We start from the raw sequence: 18500 nt of genomic DNA, 5'->3' as shown, positions 1-18500 counted from the left end.
CTGGGATTACAGGTGTGAGCCACTGCGCCCAGCCTATCACGGTGTTTTTAAACCCAAGCTGACTCTTTGTCTTTTAGTGGGAGAATTCTATCTGTTCACTTTTCATTTAACAATTGATCTACTGTACTTGATTTGATTACCTTTGGCTCATTTTACATTTATTGGTTTACCTTGCAGGTTTTTCCCTCTGATCTGGTTATTGATTTCCTTTTTCTTCCCCTGTTACACTTTCCATTTCATTATTAGCAGCTGTCCCTTCTCTGGGGTTCCTAATCAAACCCATGTTCTTTAGCACATGCCTCGATGGGGATTCTTTTCTCAGCACCCTCACAGCTCACAGAACCTGTCACTCTGTAGACTCTGGTCTTTTTTCTGCTTAGGAACATCTATTTGTTGCTTGATTTGATTATTGTTTGTTTATTGAGACAGGGTCTTATTCTGCTACCCAGGCTGGAGTGCTGTGGCACAATCACGGCTCACTGCAGCCTCCACCTCCTGGGTTCAAGTGATTCTCCCACCTCAGCCTCCTGAGAAGCTGGGAATCCAGGCGCACACCACCACGCCCAGCTAGCTTTTTAAATACTTTTTGGAGAGACAAAGTTTCACCATGTTGCCCAGGCTGATCTTAAATTTCTGGGCTCAAGCCATCCGCCTGCCTCAGCCTCCCAAAGTTCTGGGATTACAGGCGTGAGCCACTGCACCCGGCCTGTTGCTTGATTATTGTTTCTTTAACTTTTCTTTCCTTTGCATGTGAGCGCTCCTGACTGGGTCCCTCACAGTTTATCTTTGGCCTTTTTATTTCAATCCTGGTGTACTTTTGGTCGGAGGTTTGATATTTCTTTTTGACCTTCCAGGCTGCAAATTTGAATCTCAAGAGTGAATTTATTCCCCTTCAACTAATACAAGTACATATTTTAAGTTCTAAAAATCAGTCCTTTTTAAAAACTCTGCTTGATTCGAGTCTCCTTAAGAGTTTGCGTTCACGTTGTAATTGCATTCTCCAGCCCCTCTATTGTACCAATAGCCTTGAATTTATTTTACTAGGTAACATATTTACAGATTTTTTTTTTTTTTTTTTTGAGACGGAGTCTCGCTCTGTCGCCCAGGCTGAGGTGCAGTGGCGCGATCTTGGCTCACTGCAAGCTCCGCCTCCCGGGTTTACGCCATTCTCCTGCCTCAGCCTCCCGAGTAGCTGGGACTACAGGCGCCCGCCACCTCGCCCGGCTAGTTTTTTGTATTTTTTAATAGAGACGGGGTTTCACCGTGTAGGCCAGGATGGTCTCGATCTCCTGACCTCGTGATCCACCCGTCTCGGCCTCCCAAAGTGCTGGGATTACAGGCTTAAGCCACCGCGCCCGGCCTACAGATTTTCTTTAAAAAAATCAAAGCAATATTTTAAAGTCTATAGTAAAAATCTCACATGTACCTTGTTTCCCTGCTCTGTTCTCCATCAACTCAAAAGCCACCCCTTTCATTCATTCTTTCTTCCTTCTTCCAGAGTTTCTGAGTACAAACTAGTATAACTACCTATCTGATCACTTAATTTTCTCTCTCTCTCTCAAGCAAAGGTGGTACCTTGTACACACTGTCCTGTGTGTAAAACAAGATTTAAAAAACTTGTTTACTTTTTGTTTTATGTATTCCTTTGACAATGTATCTTAGAGATTGTCCCCAGAGAGGTTATGTCTTTTCCCTACAACTACAGATGATCCATTTTACCAGTCTCCTGATGCGCACTTGGAATGTTTCCTATGTTTTGCTGTTACGACAATGCCATAATGAATACTCTTTTATGTACTCTTTTATATATGTACAGGTAGATGTTGGGAAAATTCCAACAGTGGGATTTTGGGGTCAAAAGGTAAATAATGGATATTTGATGGATATATCCCATGAGGCATATACCAGTTTGCCCTGGCCAACACAAATGAGGGTGTCTCTTCCCCACAGCCTTGCCAACTGACTGTTGTCAAACAGCCTTCGCTGGCTGGGAGGTTCCTTTATGGACCATTTCTTTTTTTGTGGGGGGGGGACAGAGTCTCGCTCTGTCGCCCAGGCTGGAGTGCAGTGGTGTGATCTTGGCTCACTGTGACCTCTGCCTCCCAGGTTCAAGCAATTCTCCTGTCTCAGGTTCCCAAGTAGCTGGGACTATAGGCGCGCACCACCACACCCAGTTAATTTTTGTATTTTTATTAGAGACGGGATTTCACTATGTTTGGCCAGGGTGGTCTGAAACTCCTGACCTCAAGTGATCCTCCTGCCTCAGCTTCTGAAAGTGCTGGGATTACAGGTGTGAGCCAACACGCTTGGCCCCTTGTGGACCATTTCTGATTCCTCCTGGCCCCAGTGGCCCTGCTGGGTCTCTGCCAACGTTACTTAGAGCACAGGCAGTGTGAGCCCTGAGGAGGCCCCACCCTAGCTCCCACCCTGCCCTGGAGGAGCAGGCGATGCAGGCAGCCCCATGAGGTCACCCAGAGGCTGGGGACAGAGTCCAGAGCGGAGGGCACCCAATTGAAACCCAAAATCAGAAAAGCAGAAGTGTAGGCCTGCGTTTTTCCCATCCCCATGGGTGTGGGAACCCAGGGCCCGCTCGGTTCTTTCATAGAAGCAGCCCTGTGACGGGGTAGGGTTGACAGCTCTGTTCTACAGATGAAGAAACTGAGGCCCAGAAATTCAAGCGGCTGCTCAGCAAGAAGCTGAAGTAGAGCCTAGACAAGAGCCCGAGTCTCTGGACTCCAGCTCCACTCTTCTTCCCTTTGAATCAATGGAAGCTTCTGCCCCAAGAAAAAGGTCTCACCTCAAACCATTACGTTTGGAATCTCCCCCCACATCCTTGCAATAAGATTACACTGAGCCAGCCAGGCTGTTCATGCCTGTAGTCCCAGCGTTTTGGGAGGCCAAGGCGGGCAGATTACTTGAGGTCAGGAGTCCGAGACCAGCCTGGCCAACACAATGAAACCCCATCTCTACTAAAAATACAAAAATTAGCTGGGTATGGTGGCAGGCACCTGTAATCCCAGCTACTCAGGAGGCTGAGGCAGGAGAATCACTTAAGCCTTGGAGGTAGAGATTGCAGTGAGCTGAGACTGAGCCACTGCACTCCAGCCTGGGTGACAGAGTGAGACTCCATACCAAAAAAAAAAAGATTATACTGAGCCTTGACACCTCACCTGGGCTGCAGTCAAATCACCCAAGGAGCTTTAAAATTAAACACTTTCCCCGGGCCCTGGTCCAAACCACTTCCATCAGAATCAGAGGGCTGAACTAGGCACGGCTCCCCAAAGCCTACTGAGGCTTGAGGCCCAGGACCCTGTGGGGTCCCCTGATTCTACCCCTGGATGTGCAGCTCTGGCTCAGGCCGGGATGGGTAAAGGGAGACCCAGTTTCTGTCCTGGAGAACATGTGATAAATAGGGGCTGGAAATTTGTAGAAATCTGTAGACCTATTTTTGAATTGTATTTTCTCTATTTCCAAAACTGTAGTAGGTAACAAGATTGAAAGCTTTAGGCTTTATAAGTATAGTTGCAAACCCAAATTTCAGTCAAGGCATAAAAATACTATAAATGGCTGATACGCTTTCTTACTACGTGATTAGTTTTATTCTACGTATCATTCTAAAGAATTAAAGCCTTCTTTACACATATGAATAGGCTATTTTGGGTTTTATGGTTTATTAAATAACTGTAGATGATTCACTGCTCAGTTCTAGCTATGATCACTTCAGGTGAACCTGCAGCTAAAGGATAAGGCTTATCCATTGATAGCAGAGTACTGTGGATAGGACAGCATGGCATCCCAGCTCTGATCGTGAACAATGGGATCAGAGCTAGGACTCGGTATCTCTGCCCTTCAGCCAGCCATGATGACAGGACATGGCCCCAACTTTGTCTCCAATATTCGAGAATTATTTGCAGGGTAGATATGAAAGAATAAATGATGTTCTTAACATCACAGCAATTGCTTAAAAGCAGTGCCTTTCATACTTCTTTTTGACTCTGACCCTCAGTCACATACACATTTTTTCATAGCAGCCCAGTACACATATTCGAAAGCTTTCTGAAATACTGTTTTGCCTTATTATGTGGGAAGCATTCTGATATTTTCTGTGTTAGCCTACCTCATTACATTTTTTTTTTTTTTTTTTTTTTTGAGATAGAGTCTTGCTCTGTTGCCCAGGCTGGAGTATAGTGGTGCAATCTCGGTTCACTATAACCTCCGCCTCCCTCATTCAAGCAATTCTCCTGCCTCAGCCTCCCAAGTAGCTTGGACTACAGCCACACGTCACCATGCCCAGCTAATTTTTTTGTGTTTTTAGTTGAGATGAGGTCTCACCATGTTGGCCAGAGTGGTCTCAATCTACTGACCTCATGATCTGCCTGCCTTGGCCTCCCAAAGTGCTGGGATTACAGGCATGAGCCACTGTGCCTGGCTGCATTACATTTTATTTTTAGAAAAGCTGAATAAGATCCACTATTTATTTTATAGTCACTAAAGAGTTGAGACCAACTGTTTGAAAATACTATTTTGAAGTATCCATGGGGTCTTACTATAGCTGGAATGATAAGAGGACCTGAAAGGGTGTTTTTAGGAATATGTTTTTGGGGGGAGCGTACATCCAGTGCCCTTCTTTTTCCCTTAAGAATAAACTTGAAAAACTTGAGAAAATGGTAGGTGAATAATTTATATGCATGGTTTCATGTGTATATTTGAAATATTAATACATGAAAGCAGTGAAAAATAGTATCTAACATGTAATAGGTACTTAATATGTGTTAGTTTTCTTTCTGCAGGCATATCTTGGTTGTTTAATTGTAAACAATTAGCTTTAACTTTTAACTTAGCTTTTAGACTTCAAAAGTTCTATTTATCTTAACTTACTAAGACAGTTGATCAGATGAAATTTACATCTTTGATTGACATAAATAATGCAGTCTGTTTATGTTTTTGGTCAGGTACTGGTAGTTAACTCTCAAGGAGAAATTTCACGGTTGAGCATCAAAAAGGAAGTGGTCATGAAAGGAAATATCAACAATTATCTTAAATTGGGTCAAGAAGGGAAGTATCGCATCTACCACAATCAATATTCCCACCAATTCATTTGCTTTGAATAAGCACCAGCACAGAGAAGATCATGATAAGAGAAGGCATCTTGCACATAAACTCCGTCTGACTCCAGCAGGAGAGTTCAAATGGAACGGTTCTGTCCATGGGTCCAAAGTTCTTACCATATCTACTCTGAGACCGACTATCACCCAATTAGAAAACAACATCCCTTCATCCCTTCTTCATCCCAATTGGGCATCACATAGGTAAAGGAAACTAAGGTTAATTTATTGCTGTAGATATACTAAATGTTTATAAAATGATTGTTGTAGTTGTGCGCTTGAAAACATCATTACCAATGAGTTGAATGAAGTCAATGTGGTCAACAGACAGGACGTTAGAGGCATGAGTGTACTTCTAACTTACTGAACCAACACCACTATTTGGAGGATTAGGAGTCAGAGTCTTTATCCCTGGAATCAGATGGAGGCCAAAGTTACAACTATTGTGCTTTTAATTTAAGGTCAATGTAATAATTTCTTTCATTTCTTCTGAAATACAGGACAAATTGGATCAAGGCAGTTCAGATGTGTAGCAAACCCAGAGAATTTGCATTGGCTTTAGCCGTTTTGGAGTGTGCAGTTAAACCAGTTGTGATGCTACCAATATGGCGAGAATCTTTAGGACATACCAGGTAAGTGAATTCTAAGCCTTGTAAATGATGAATATTGGACTCCCTTTTGAAATACTAGCCTATTAATAATGAAAGCTAATGTATTTAAGAGGCCATATGAAAGACTTTACTTTTGGCCTCATTTTCTTCCTATATAAGTTGTAAAACATGAATGAATATTATTAGTTCTTTCTTTTTTTTTTTTTTTTTTTTTTTGAGACAGTGTCTTGCACTGTTGCCCGGGCTGGTGTGCAGTGGCACAGTCTCAGCTCACTGCAACCTCCACCTCTTGAGTTCAAATGATTCTCCTGCCTCAGACTCTGAAGTAGCTAGGATTATAGGTGCCCACCACTACATCCGGCTAATTTTTTGTCTGTCACCCAGGCTGGAGTGCAGTGGTGTCATCACAGCTCACTGCAGCCCTGACCTCCCTGGGCTAAGGTTGTCCTCTTACCTCAGCCTCCCAAATAGTTGGGACTACAGACCATTCCACTATGCCTAGCTAATTTTTGTATTTTTTGTAGACACAGGGTCTCATTATGTTGCCTAGGCTATTCTCAAACTCTAGGTTCCAGCGACCTGCCTGCCTCAGCCTACCAAAGTGTTAGGATTATAGTCATGATACATTTCTGATAACAGAGCAATTAGTGCAATGGTTGCTATAACATTTTAGAGAATGGTTTGACAAAAACAAAGTTAAAAATGCAATTTGACTCCTTCCTGATACTGTAGAGAAACTTTTACCCTGTGTACATGAGAAGACATTGTAGCAGAGTGTTCCTTATAATATTATTTCATAATGGTGAAATTTGGAAACAATTCCTAAGTACTCATAATCAGGCATGTTTAAATTGTGTTATTTCATATGGACTGTTACCTAGCAGTGAAAAACACACTAAAGCAACAAGTGTCGAGATTGAATCTCATAAGTTTACAATAGAATGAAAACATTTGGAGAGGGTAGGAGGGGCACAAGGGTTGAAAAATTACCTATTGCGCACAGTGTTTACTATACGGGTAATGAGTAACTAGAAACCCAGTTCCCCCCAGTGCACATAGACTCCTTGAATCTAAAATAAAATAAAAATTTTTTCTACCAGAAGAGAAAAAGGAGGAAATTTTACAGATTATTGTTTCTGTTAGTGTGAAAATGTTAGAAAACTTGATAAATAGAAATAGACAAATAGAAAATTATGGCCCTGTCTCCTTTATTAATATTTGTTATAATTAATAGCAAATAGGTGTATCTATAAGAAATCTGAAAATATTGGTATGCAGATATATTCAGGAGTAAATTTAAAGAATAAGAAACCATGCTGGCCGGGCGCGGTGGCTCAAGCCTGTAATCCCAGCACTTTGGGAGGCCGAGACGGGTGGATCACAAGGTCAGGAGATCGGGACCATCCTGGCTAACACGGTGAAACCCCATCTCTACTAAAAATACAAAAAACTAGCCGGCGAGGTGGCGGGCACCTGTAGAGTCCCAGCTGCTCGGGAGGCTGAGGCAGGAGAATGGCGTGAAACCGGGAGGCGGAGCTTGCAGTGAGCTGAGATCCGGCCACTGCACTCCAGCCTGGGCGACAGAGCGAGACGCCGTCTCAAAAAAAAAAAAGAAACCATGCTAAACTGGCTTCACCTTAGACACCAATCTCCAATACTAGGAGATTACTAATACCCTACTATTATTATTTTTTTTTTATTTTTTATTTTTTATTTTTTATTTTTTTTTTGAGACGGAGTCTTGCTCTGTGGCCCAGGCTGGAGTGCAGTGGCCGGATCTCAGCTCACTGCAAGCTCCACCTCCCGGGTTCATGCCATTCTCCTGCCTCAGCCTCCCGAGTAGCTGGGACTACAGGCGCCCGCCACCTCGCCCGGCTAGTTTTTTGTATTTTTTTTTAGTAGAGACGGGGTTTCACCGTGTTAGCCAGGATGGTCTTGATCTCCTGACCTCGTGATCCGCCCATCTCGGCCTCCCAAAGTGCTGGGATTACAGGCTTGAGCCACCGCACCCGGCCAATACCCTACTATTTTAAGAAGTCAAAGAAAGGCTGGACCTGGTGGCTCATGCCTGTAATCCCAGCACTTTGGGTGGCCAAGGTGAGTGGATCACTTGAGCCCAGGAGTTTAAGACCAGCTTGGTCAACATGCTGAAACCCCATCTCTACTAAAAATACAAAAATTAGTGGGACACAGTGGTGCATGCCTGTAGTCCCAGCTACTAGGAGGCTGAGACAGGAGAATCGCTTGAACCTGGGAGGCAGAGGTTGCAATGAGCTGAGATCTCACCACTGCACTCCAACCTGGGCAACAGAGCAAGACACCGTCTCAGAAAGTAAAAAGTCAAAGAAAGGAAACCTTTTGATCATCTCATTAGATGCCAAGAAGGTATTTTTGTCTAAGTTCATTATGATTTATTGTTTTTTTTTTAATTTTGAATTTTTTTTGGCTGGGCATGGTGGCTCATGCCTATAATCCCAGCACTTTGGGAGGCTGAGGTGGGTGGATCGCCTGAGGTCAGGAGTTTGAGACCCACCTGGCCAACATGGCGAAATCCCATCTCTACTAAAAATACAAAACTTAGCCGGATATGGTGGCGCACGCCTATAGTCCCAGCTACTTGGGAGGCTGAGGCAGGAGAATCACCTGAACCTGGGAGGCAGAGGTTGCAGTGAGCCGAGATCATGCTACTGCACTCCAGCCTGGGCGACAGAGTGAGACTCTGTCTCAAAACAAAACAAAACAAAAAATGACTACTAGGAAATTTCTATTTATATAGCTTGCATTCTATTTCTGATGGACAGTCCTCCCCAGGACGTCTCAGCCCTTCAGAGGGAAGGGGGACAGTTCCCCTTTGGGTAAAGCTATTTCATAGTACTGAAAACATGGCGATCCCTCCTCCAGTATACAGGTGTGGATTCAGTAGATGCTTGATAATTCAATTCTTATTTGGTACTATTATTGACAAAGGAAAATGATAAAGGAAATATGTTTCTCTTCCCCACCTTTTAGCTTTCTCCCTTTGTCTCATAACCATGTCCACCAACGAGAATGCTAATACACCAGCTGCCCGTCTTCACAGATTCAAGAACAAGGGAAAAGACAGTACAGTGAGTCCCTTCTGTTGCTTTCCTGTGGTGGTGTTTAAATGGGAGGACATTTGGAAAGGGGTGAAAACTTAGGGATCTTTTTAAAAATGCCCTCACTTAGCAACAAAAACTGATGTGATAGGTGAAACGGCATGTTATCTTTTCTCAAGGAAATGAGGCGTCGCAGAATAGAGGTCAGTGTGGAGCCGAGGAAAGCTAAGAAGGATGACCAGATGCTGAAGAGGAGAAACGTAAGCTCATTTCCTGATGATGCTACTTCTCCGCTGCAGGAAAACCGCAACAACCAGGTAAAACATGTATTTTAGTGTATGAGTTACGTGAAATCCAGAAAATCAGTAGGAGCTTTTCTTAGAAATTCAAGTAAACTTAACATTTCTAGTCTTATGGTTGTAACTATCTGTGAAGATCTTTTTCTCTGTTCATAATTACTAATTGTCTTCTTTCCTGCCTTCCATAATCCACTGAAGCTGATTTAGGATCTTCCTTTAGCTCTGACCTTCCTTCAGACTTCCCTGCATTTCTAGCTGCTAACTGGGTACCTTGACCTGACCACTGTGTCCAGAGCCAACCAGTTTCTGGTTTATTTCTTTTTTCTTTTTCCTACATGGAGTCTTGCTCTGTTGCCCAGGCTGGAGTGCAGTGGCACAATCTTGGCTCACTGTAGCCTCCGCCTCCTAGTTTCAAGCAATTCTCCTGACTCAGCCTCCCAAGTAGCTGGGACAACAGGTACGCACCACCACGCTTGGCTAATTTTTGTATTTTTAGTAGAGACAGGGTTTCACCATATTGGCCAGGCTGGTCTTGAACTCCTGACCTTGTTATCCGCTCACCTGGGCCTCCTGAAGTGCTGAAATTACATGTGTGAGCCACCATGTCCAGCCCATTTCTGGTTTATTTCTGCTATTTTTGTTAGTCTCTATTTTTTTTTTTTTTTTGTATTTGTCACCAGCTTTGTTCAGGACTTTCCTCCTGAAATATTTACAGTAGTCTCCTAATTTATCATTTCCTTCTTTCTGTGCCCTGTCTCTAAAAATAAAAATCCATACTCTGACCAGGCATGGTGGCTCACACCTGTAATCCCAGCATTTTGGGAGGCCAAGGTGGGTAGATCATCTGAGGTCAGGAGTTTGAGACCAGCCTGGCCAACGTGGTGAAACCCTATCTCTACTAAAGATACAAAATAATTAGCTGGGCATGGTGGTGGGCGCCTGTAATCCCAGTTACTTGGGAAGCTGAGGCAGGAGAATCGCTTGAACCTGGGAGGCGGAGGTTGCAGTGAGCCAAGATTGCACCACTGCACTCCAGCCTGGGCAACAAGCACAAAACTCTGTCTAAATCATCATCATCATCATCATCATCATCATCATCATCATCATCATCCATACTCCATGAAGGCCTTCCACAAAGTAGACCTATCTCAGATTTTCAAATTTATCTTTCATTTTCCAAAGATAACTGGGTACTTTCCTACTTCTTTTTCTCACAATATGCTCAATATACTTCCTTTTTTATTTATTTTTTTCTTTTTTTTGAGACAAAGCCTCACTCCGTCATTGAGGCTAGAGTGCAATGGTGCCATCTTGGCTCACTGTAACCTCTGCCTCCTGGATTCAAGTAATACTCGTGCCTCAACCTCTCGATTAGCTGGGATTATAGGCACGCACCACCATGCCCAATTAATTTTCTTTTTTTTTTAGTAGAGACAGGGTTTCGCCATGTTGGCCAGGCTGGTGTCAAGCTCCTGACCTCAGGTGATCCGCCCACCTCGGCCTCCCAAAATTCTGGGATTACAGGTATGAACCACTGCGCGCAGCTACATTATGCTTCCTTTGGCCCTTTAGCACTCCACATTTATCTTTTTTTTTTTTTTTTTATTAAATACTACCTATGTTCTATTTCTAGGATACTAACACTAATAGAGGTGAGTAATACTCAAAGCTCGTCTTCTCCTTATAGCACTCCTTAGCCTAGCAGGAAAGACACTCCTTTCCCAGAATTCTCTAGCGCCCTGGTTCTGTACCCAAAATGGGGAGTAAATGCTGTGTAGCCCATCTATTTACCACTTGTTTTACACTGTTTGTCTGCTTGTCACATTTCCTCTGTGAGGCATCAAGCTCCTGGAGAGACAGGGGTACTGTCTTTTTAAATTACGGGTAGCACTGGTTCTCAAACCTCCTTTCTACTGTGATTCACAACATAAATGATTTTTTTTTTTATAGGGTGCAGGGGATGGGTCTTGCTCTTGCCCAGGCTGGACTGCAGTGACATGATCTCAGCTCACTGCAGCCTCCGCCTCCTGGATTCAAGTGATTCTCCTGCCACCTCCTCCCGAGTAGCTGGGATTACAGGGGCCCGCCACTACGCCTGGCTAATTTTTGCATTTGTAGTAGAGATGGGGATTCACCATGTTTCCCAGTCTGGTCTCGAACGCCTGACCTCAGGTGATCCACCCACTTCGGCCTCCCAAAGTGCTGGGATTACAGGCGTGAGCCACTGAGCCTGGCCGCACATAACACATTTATATTTGCAACAACACTCAACCATGGGCATACACAGATTATAAAATTAGATATGAAAATCCTCAGAATGTTGCTTATAACTTCGTGTCTTTCTCTCTCAAAGTATATCTGAATGCAAGTGACTGAGATTAATGTAGGAATAATCTTCAGTCTGCTCTGAAATTTTTTTTTTTTTTTGAGACAAGGTCTTGGATGGTGACAGGCGCACACCACCGTGCCTGGAAACTTTTTTTAAAAATTTTTTTGTAGGGTGGGGAGGTCTCATTATGCTGCTCAGGCTGGTCTCAAACTCCTGAGCTTAACCCATCCTTCCTCCTGAGCCTCCCAAAGTGCTAGGATTACAGGTGTGAGCCACTGTGCCTGGCCTTCTAGTTCATTTTTTAAATTGTTCAAAGCTGCCTTTTTTAGCAACAAAACACTTGGATATTCCATAACTTGAGACTCCAGTGAGTCCTGACACCGAGTTTGGAAACTGTTCTACATATAAAATAATGAATATTTAACAGGCAATATTGGCCAGGCGCGGTGGCTCAAGCCTGTAATTCCAGCACTTTGGGAGGCCGAGATGGGTGGATCACGAGGTCAGGAGATCAAGACCATCCTGGCTAACACCGTGAAACCCCGTCTTTACTAAAAAATACAAAAAAACTAGCTGGGCGAGGTGGCAGGCGCCTGTAGTCCCAGCTACTCGGGAGGCTGAGGCAGGAGAATGGCATAAACCCGGGAGGTGGAGCTTGCAGTGAGCTGAGATCCGGCCACTGCACTCCAGCCTGGGTGACAGAGCGAGACACTGTCTCTCTCAAAAAAAAAAAAAAAAAAAAAAAAAAACAAACAGGCAAAATTAAATGTAGGGCTAAATTTTTAGTGGCTGGCTATAAGCCCAACAATGTTTATACTTGCCTTCACAGTGGTTAAGTGTGGATTTTATTGTTTGTATTTAATCTTAATGATAAGGTGCAAAATTTCATTTTTCTTCTAGGGCACTGTAAATTGGTCTGTTGATGACATTGTCAAAGGCGTAAATAGCAATAATGTGGAAAATCAACTCCAAGCTACTCAAGCTGCCAGGTAAGTCTGTCTGCGATAGCATGGGTAACCTAACAAATTCGTGTTTTTAGATTTTTTGGGGGGTAGGCAGGAATGGACAGACAGATAGTGTAAGGAAAGATTAGGTCAGCCAGCCATAAGCCAAATAGTTTCTTATTTATTAATTTTTTTGAGAGGGCAGCCTTGCTATTCCCAGGCTGGTCCTGAATGCCTGGGTTCAAGCAATCCTCTCACCTCAGCCTCCTGAAGTGCTGGGATTACAGGTGTGTGCCATTGCACCTGCCCATAAAGTTTTTATCAAAGTAATGTTTCAGGTCCCTGGCAGGGAAAGGAAGAAATAAATAGTAAGTGGGATTGAGACATCCATTTAGAATGATAGATCCATTTAGGAGGTAAGTATAATTTGACCTTTGCCTCCCATCATACACAGATAGTTATGACATAATAGAAAGGATTAATAATTTCTATAGCTTGACAGAACAAATTTCAATGGTAAATGATTAAAAAGTTCTAGGCTGGGCACAGTGACTCATGCCTATAATCCCAGCACTTTGGGAGGCCAAAGGGTGGGTTACTTGAGCCCAGGAGTTTGAGACCAGCCTGGGCAACCTGGTGAGACCCCGTCTCTATGAAAAATAAAAAAAATTACCTGGGTGTGGTGGTACACACTTGTAGTCCCAGCTACTAAGGAGGCTGAGGTGGGAGGATCACTTGAGCCCAGGAGGTTGAGGCTGCAGTGAGCTGTGATTGTGGCACTGCACTCTAGCCTGGGTGGAGTGAGATCCTGTCTCAAAAAAACAAAAAGTGCTTAACCACAACTATCAGGGAGAACAAATTCAATTAATAATGAGAGTATAACCCTGTCAGATTGTCAAAAGTTTTTTTAAAAAGTGACAAGATCTGTAGAAGATTTCTGCAGGGCTGTAGAGGAGGGAAATCAACATTAATTTTTGGAAAAATGATAGTTAATTATACCACATACATAGTACCGCACAAGTAATCTGTTCAGCTTCTCTCAGGTTCCAGAATGTCTCAGCATTTAGTGATTTACTTAAAAGGTTGTCTGAAGTTCTAAACTCTTGAATTGCATTTTAAATTGGTTTTTACACAAACTCCTTTTCTTAATCACTTTCAACTTTTTTCTTTTTGTTCCCCTTTAGGAAACTACTTTCTAGAGGAAAACAGCCCTCCATAGACAGCATAATCTGGGCTGGTTTGATTCCAAAATTTGTGTCCTTCTTGGGCAGAACTGACTGTAGTCCCATTCAGTTTGAGTCTGCTTGGGCACTCACTAACATTGCTTCTGGGACATCAGAACAGACCAAGGCTGTGGTAGATGGAGGTGCCATCCCAGCATTCATCTCTCTGTTGGCATCTCCCCATGCTCACATCAGTGAACAAGCCGTCTGGGCTCTAGGAAACATTGCAGGTACTTGGACTTGAAGTTCTTTTGACTGAATGTATCTAAGCGTAATGAGTTGGAAGAAAGGCCTTGTTATAAGTAATAGCGACTTCGTCAAGTTTTGAGCTTGCTTTCAAGCCGTTATTAGGAATGAAAGTGTGGTCTTTACAAAGGCAGCAGAGGGGCATCTAAGTACGTTTGGGAGTTTTTGCTGGTGCATTCAGTCACTGAACGTTGATGGTGTTGGACAAGGTAATAAAATTAATCTTGCCTTTTTTTTTCAGGTGACGGCTCAGTGTTCCGAGACTTGGTTATTAAGTATGGTGCAGTTGACCCACTGTTGGCTCTCCTTGCAGTTCCTGATATGTCATCTTTAGCAGTAAGTTACTAACATGAATAAAGTTACTCACTTCTTCATTCTAATTTCCCCCATCTTCTCAAAAGACAGAACCTCTCATTGCCTATTTTTTTTCCCCCTAGTGTGGCTACTTACGTAATCTTACCTGGACACTTTCAAATCTTTGCCGCAACAAGAATCCTGCACCCCCGATAGATGCTGTTGAGCAGATTCTTCCTACCTTAGTTCGGCTCCTGCATCATGATGACCCAGAAGTATTAGCAGATACCTGCTGGGCTATTTCCTACCTTACTGACGGTCCGAATGAACGAATTGACATGGTCGTGAAAACAGGAGTTGTGCCCCAACTTGTGAAGCTTCTAGGAGCTTCTGAATTGCCAATTGTGGTAAGGTATTTACTTGTAGATTAGGACATAAGTATAAGAAGCATGATCAGGGCTGGGTACGGTGGCTCACGCCTGTATAATCCCACCACTTTGGGAGACCAAGGCGGGTGGATCACCTGAGGTCAGGAGTTAGAGACCAGCCTGGCCAACATGTTGAAAGCCCATCTCTACTAAAAATACAAAGCAATTATCTGGATGTGGTGGCACGTGTCTGTAATCCCAACTACTTGGGAGGCTAAGGTAGGAGAATTGCTTGAATCTGGGAGGCAGAGGCTGCAGTGAGTCGAGATCGTGCCATTGCACTCCAGCCTGGGTGACAAGAGCAAGACTCCTGTCTCTCAAAAAAAAAAAAAATCGTTATCAGTTGATACTAATATTGAAATATTACCTATTTCAGGCCATGATGGACCTCTTGTTAAAACTTTTAGGGTACAGAATTTCTGAAGTGCTGGGAAGAAAACCAGCATCAACTTTTTTTTTTTTTTTCCAGACTCCTGCCCTAAGAGCCATAGGGAATATTGTCACTGGTACAGATGAACAGACTCAGGTTGTAATTGATGCAGGAGCACTCGCTGTCTTTCCCAGCCTGCTCACCAATCCCAAAACTAACATTCAGAAGGAAGCTACATGGACAATGTCAAACATCACAGCTGGCCGTCAGGACCAGATACAGCAAGTTGTGAATCATGGATTAGTCCCATTCCTTGTCAGTGTTCTCTCTAAGGTAACGAAATCTTAGGATTTAGTCAAGTCATTTTTAGTATTTATAGAAAGCTCTGCTTGATAAGCTTCTTCACGTGCGAGAATCTTGGGTTCTGCTTGGAGTCCTTTGCTGAAAAATACCCAGTAACCCCTTTCACTCACGGTTGGATAGAACCTTGGTACTTTGAGTCATTGTTTTTGTGAAAAAGTACTCTAGGATACTTACTCTTGCAACTTTCTGAAATAAAACCATTTCCTTATGTTTAATAGGCAGATTTTAAGACACAAAAGGAGGCTGTATGGGCCGTGACCAACTATACTAGTGGTGGAACAGTTGAGCAGATTGTGTACCTCGTTCACTGTGGCATAATAGAACCGTTGATGAACCTCTTAACTGCAAAAGATACCAAGATTATTCTGGTTATCCTGGATGCCATTTCAAATATCTTTCAGGTAAGTCCTATCAAGGTGGCTTTGAATTTGAACTTGATAATAATCAGTTTACTATTTAGACCTGGGGGAGGGCAGCTGTTGTAAGTTTACTCACTAGTAAGCCACAGATTCAGAAAGCATGTTTAGGTGGGCCACACCTTTGATTAAAAATGTGGTAGGCATTATCAAAGATATGAAAGAGATGACAAGTGGATGATGGGACCTGAATCGAAGTCTGGTGTTTATGTGGACTCATCACATCTGTTTACTTGGTTGATTTAATGTCCCAATTTCATACCGAATTTTGGTGAAATTAAATTTGAGTGACTTGGCCAGTCATAGTGCCTCATGCCTGTAATCATAGCACTTTGAGAGTCCAAGGTGGGTGGATCACCTGAGGTCAAGAGTTCGAGATCAGCCTGGCCAACATGGCGAAACCCTGTCTCTGCTAAAAATACAAAAATTAGCCATGTGTGGTGGCGGGCGCCTATAATCCCAGCTACTCGGGAGGCTGAGGCAGGAGAATTGCTTGAACTCTGGGCGGGGGGTGGAGGTTGCAGTGAGCCAAAATCATGTCACTTCACTCCAGCCTGGGCGGAAGAGTGAAACTGTCTCAGAAAAAAATAAATTTGAATAACTTATATTTTTCTTCTGGTTCTATCCCTAATTGATCCAAGCATACCAGCATATGGCACTTTGTCATAGTGATTGGTGGTAGGTAAATCCTACTCATCAACTTTAGATTCTAGAGATTTTTACATATAGAAGTTGAGTCTACAGGCTGGGCACGGTGGCTGACACCTGTAATCCCAGCACTTTGGGAGGCTGAGGTGGGCAGATCATGAGGTCAGGAGTTTGAGACCAGCCTGGCCAACATAGTGAAACCCCGTCTCTACTAAAAATACAAAAAATTAGCCGGGCGTGGTGGCAGGCGCCTGTAATTCCAGCTACTCAGGAGGCTGAGGCAGGAGAATCGCTTGAACCCGGGAAGCGGAAGTTGCAGTGAGCCGAGTTTGCGTCATTGCACTGCATCTTGGGCAACAAGAGTGAAAGTCTTGTCTAAAAAAAAAAAAAAAGTTGAGCCTACAATAATGGATGCTGGCGTCTTTGTCACTGTGTATAAATAATTTGTCAATATGTGGCCAATATTTATTCTTCCCCTCATCTAATCCCGTAAGTTACTTTGAAGCAAATCTGTTATTTCATCTATAGATATTTGTGTATCTCTTTAAAGTTAAAAATTTAAAGGAAAACTAACCTACATACCATTCCCTATGTCCAGTAAATCCTTAATAGCAACACACATTCTGGTCAGACATTTAGTTTAGCACTCCATAGGCCATCTTTGCCTTTGATACCTTAGCTACACCTTGTGATGATAAAGGATTTTTTACAGAACAATAAGCCCCTGTTCCCATAGCAGACCAGTTGAACTGGAATGTAGAGTGTTTTAAAAGTTGCCCACGTGATTTTGATACATAGAAAAAGTTGAGAGCTATTGATTGTAAGATCTTTGGCTCCAGTTGAAGTAGTGCTAGAAGCAGGTATAGATCCAATCACATTGAGTTTCAACAAAATATAAGATGGATTGTGATAGTGATAGGTTTGTTGAAGGAACTGTTAGGTGCTTATTTCTGCCTGACATGTATCTATATTCAAATTATCGATGTTGTTTTGTTCATTAAAATAAAACATTCAGAGTATATACCAGTAAACTTGGAATTTTTTTTTTAGGCTGCTGAGAAACTAGGTGAAACTGAGAAACTTAGTATAATGATTGAAGAATGTGGCGGCTTAGACAAAATTGAAGCTCTACAAAACCATGAAAATGAGTCTGTGTATAAGGCTTCGTTAAGCTTAATTGAGAAGTATTTCTCTGTAGAGGTGAGTAATGGATGGTAATATTAATAACAACTTGGAAACATCTAAAGTCAAGGTCATGAGCCTTTTTTTCCCCTCATACTTTTAAAAATAAGTCTTATATCTTTGTTAAATATAGTAAAATATCAGTGTGCATAGGACATAATGTACTTATTTGCCCCTCTAGTTTGGCTTGATGGTAATAAAATCTTTTTAAACTGAGATTTTAAAAGTCACCAGATTAGTTTCAAATGAACAGCCTTGAGAATCTTAGAATATCTGGAGGGTAAGTTAGTGGGTGTCATTGTAGGAGGTGATAGAGAAGTAGGCCAAACCCATCACTATGCTCTGGGCCTAATACAGTCTTTTCCTATTGAAAAGTGGCAGTTGGGGAAGAAAAAAATCTGTTTCTATTACTGTAGTAGCATTCCTTATCCGGGTCCCGGCAACTCCCCAGGCACTCAGGAATTGGCAAAGTTTCAGAGACCCTCCCTCCCCTATGTCAAATACTAGAATATCATACAGGATTAAAGGTATAATATGCAGATCAAGACCTAGAGATTAAATATAGACTTCCAGGTAGGCTGCTGCTTGAAATACTTACATTCTTTTTATAATATATTTCCAGGAAGAGGAAGATCAAAACGTTGTGCCGGAAACTACCTCTGAAGGCTACACTTTCCAAGTTCAGGATGGGGCTCCTGGGACCTTTACCTTTTAGATCACGTAGCTGAGGCATACATTTGTTGTGTACCATGTTTGGTATTTTGTCTTACTGTTTCTCTACTAAGAACTCTTTTTAAATGTGGTTTGTTATTGTAGCACTTTTTACACTGAAACTATACTTGAACAGTTCCAACTGTACATACTGTATGAAGCTTGTCCTCTGACTAGGTTTCTTATTTCTGTGTGGAATTTCATATCTTGCAGCATCCTGTAAATAAACATTAAAGTCCACCCTTTTCTTTACT

General features: G+C 42.7%; 1 protein-coding gene across 2 annotated transcripts in view; it reads left to right on the top strand.

Moving 5' to 3' along the window:
• Positions 1–18500, top strand: part of KPNA2 (karyopherin subunit alpha 2) — a 27168-nt gene extending 8668 nt beyond the window's left edge. For both annotated transcript variants that reach the window (XM_026456769.1, XM_026456768.2), the window contains 12 exons: positions 4953–5309; positions 5606–5737; positions 8726–8823; positions 8973–9110; positions 12322–12410; positions 13550–13818; positions 14076–14170; positions 14272–14535; positions 15026–15259; positions 15508–15690; positions 17404–17553; positions 18158–18500. In XM_026456769.1, the coding sequence (XP_026312554.1) occupies positions 8749–8823; positions 8973–9110; positions 12322–12410; positions 13550–13818; positions 14076–14170; positions 14272–14535; positions 15026–15259; positions 15508–15690; positions 17404–17553; positions 18158–18250 (1590 nt within the window). In that variant the 5' untranslated portion in view covers positions 4953–5309; positions 5606–5737; positions 8726–8748 and the 3' untranslated portion in view covers positions 18251–18500. The remainder of the gene's footprint in view (positions 1–4952; positions 5310–5605; positions 5738–8725; positions 8824–8972; positions 9111–12321; positions 12411–13549; positions 13819–14075; positions 14171–14271; positions 14536–15025; positions 15260–15507; positions 15691–17403; positions 17554–18157) is intronic.

Source organism: Piliocolobus tephrosceles, chromosome 16, assembly GCF_002776525.5.
Source record: "Piliocolobus tephrosceles isolate RC106 chromosome 16, ASM277652v3, whole genome shotgun sequence".
Classification (NCBI taxonomy): domain Eukaryota; kingdom Metazoa; phylum Chordata; class Mammalia; order Primates; family Cercopithecidae; genus Piliocolobus; species Piliocolobus tephrosceles.
This window is presented reverse-complemented; position numbering and strand designations above follow the sequence as displayed.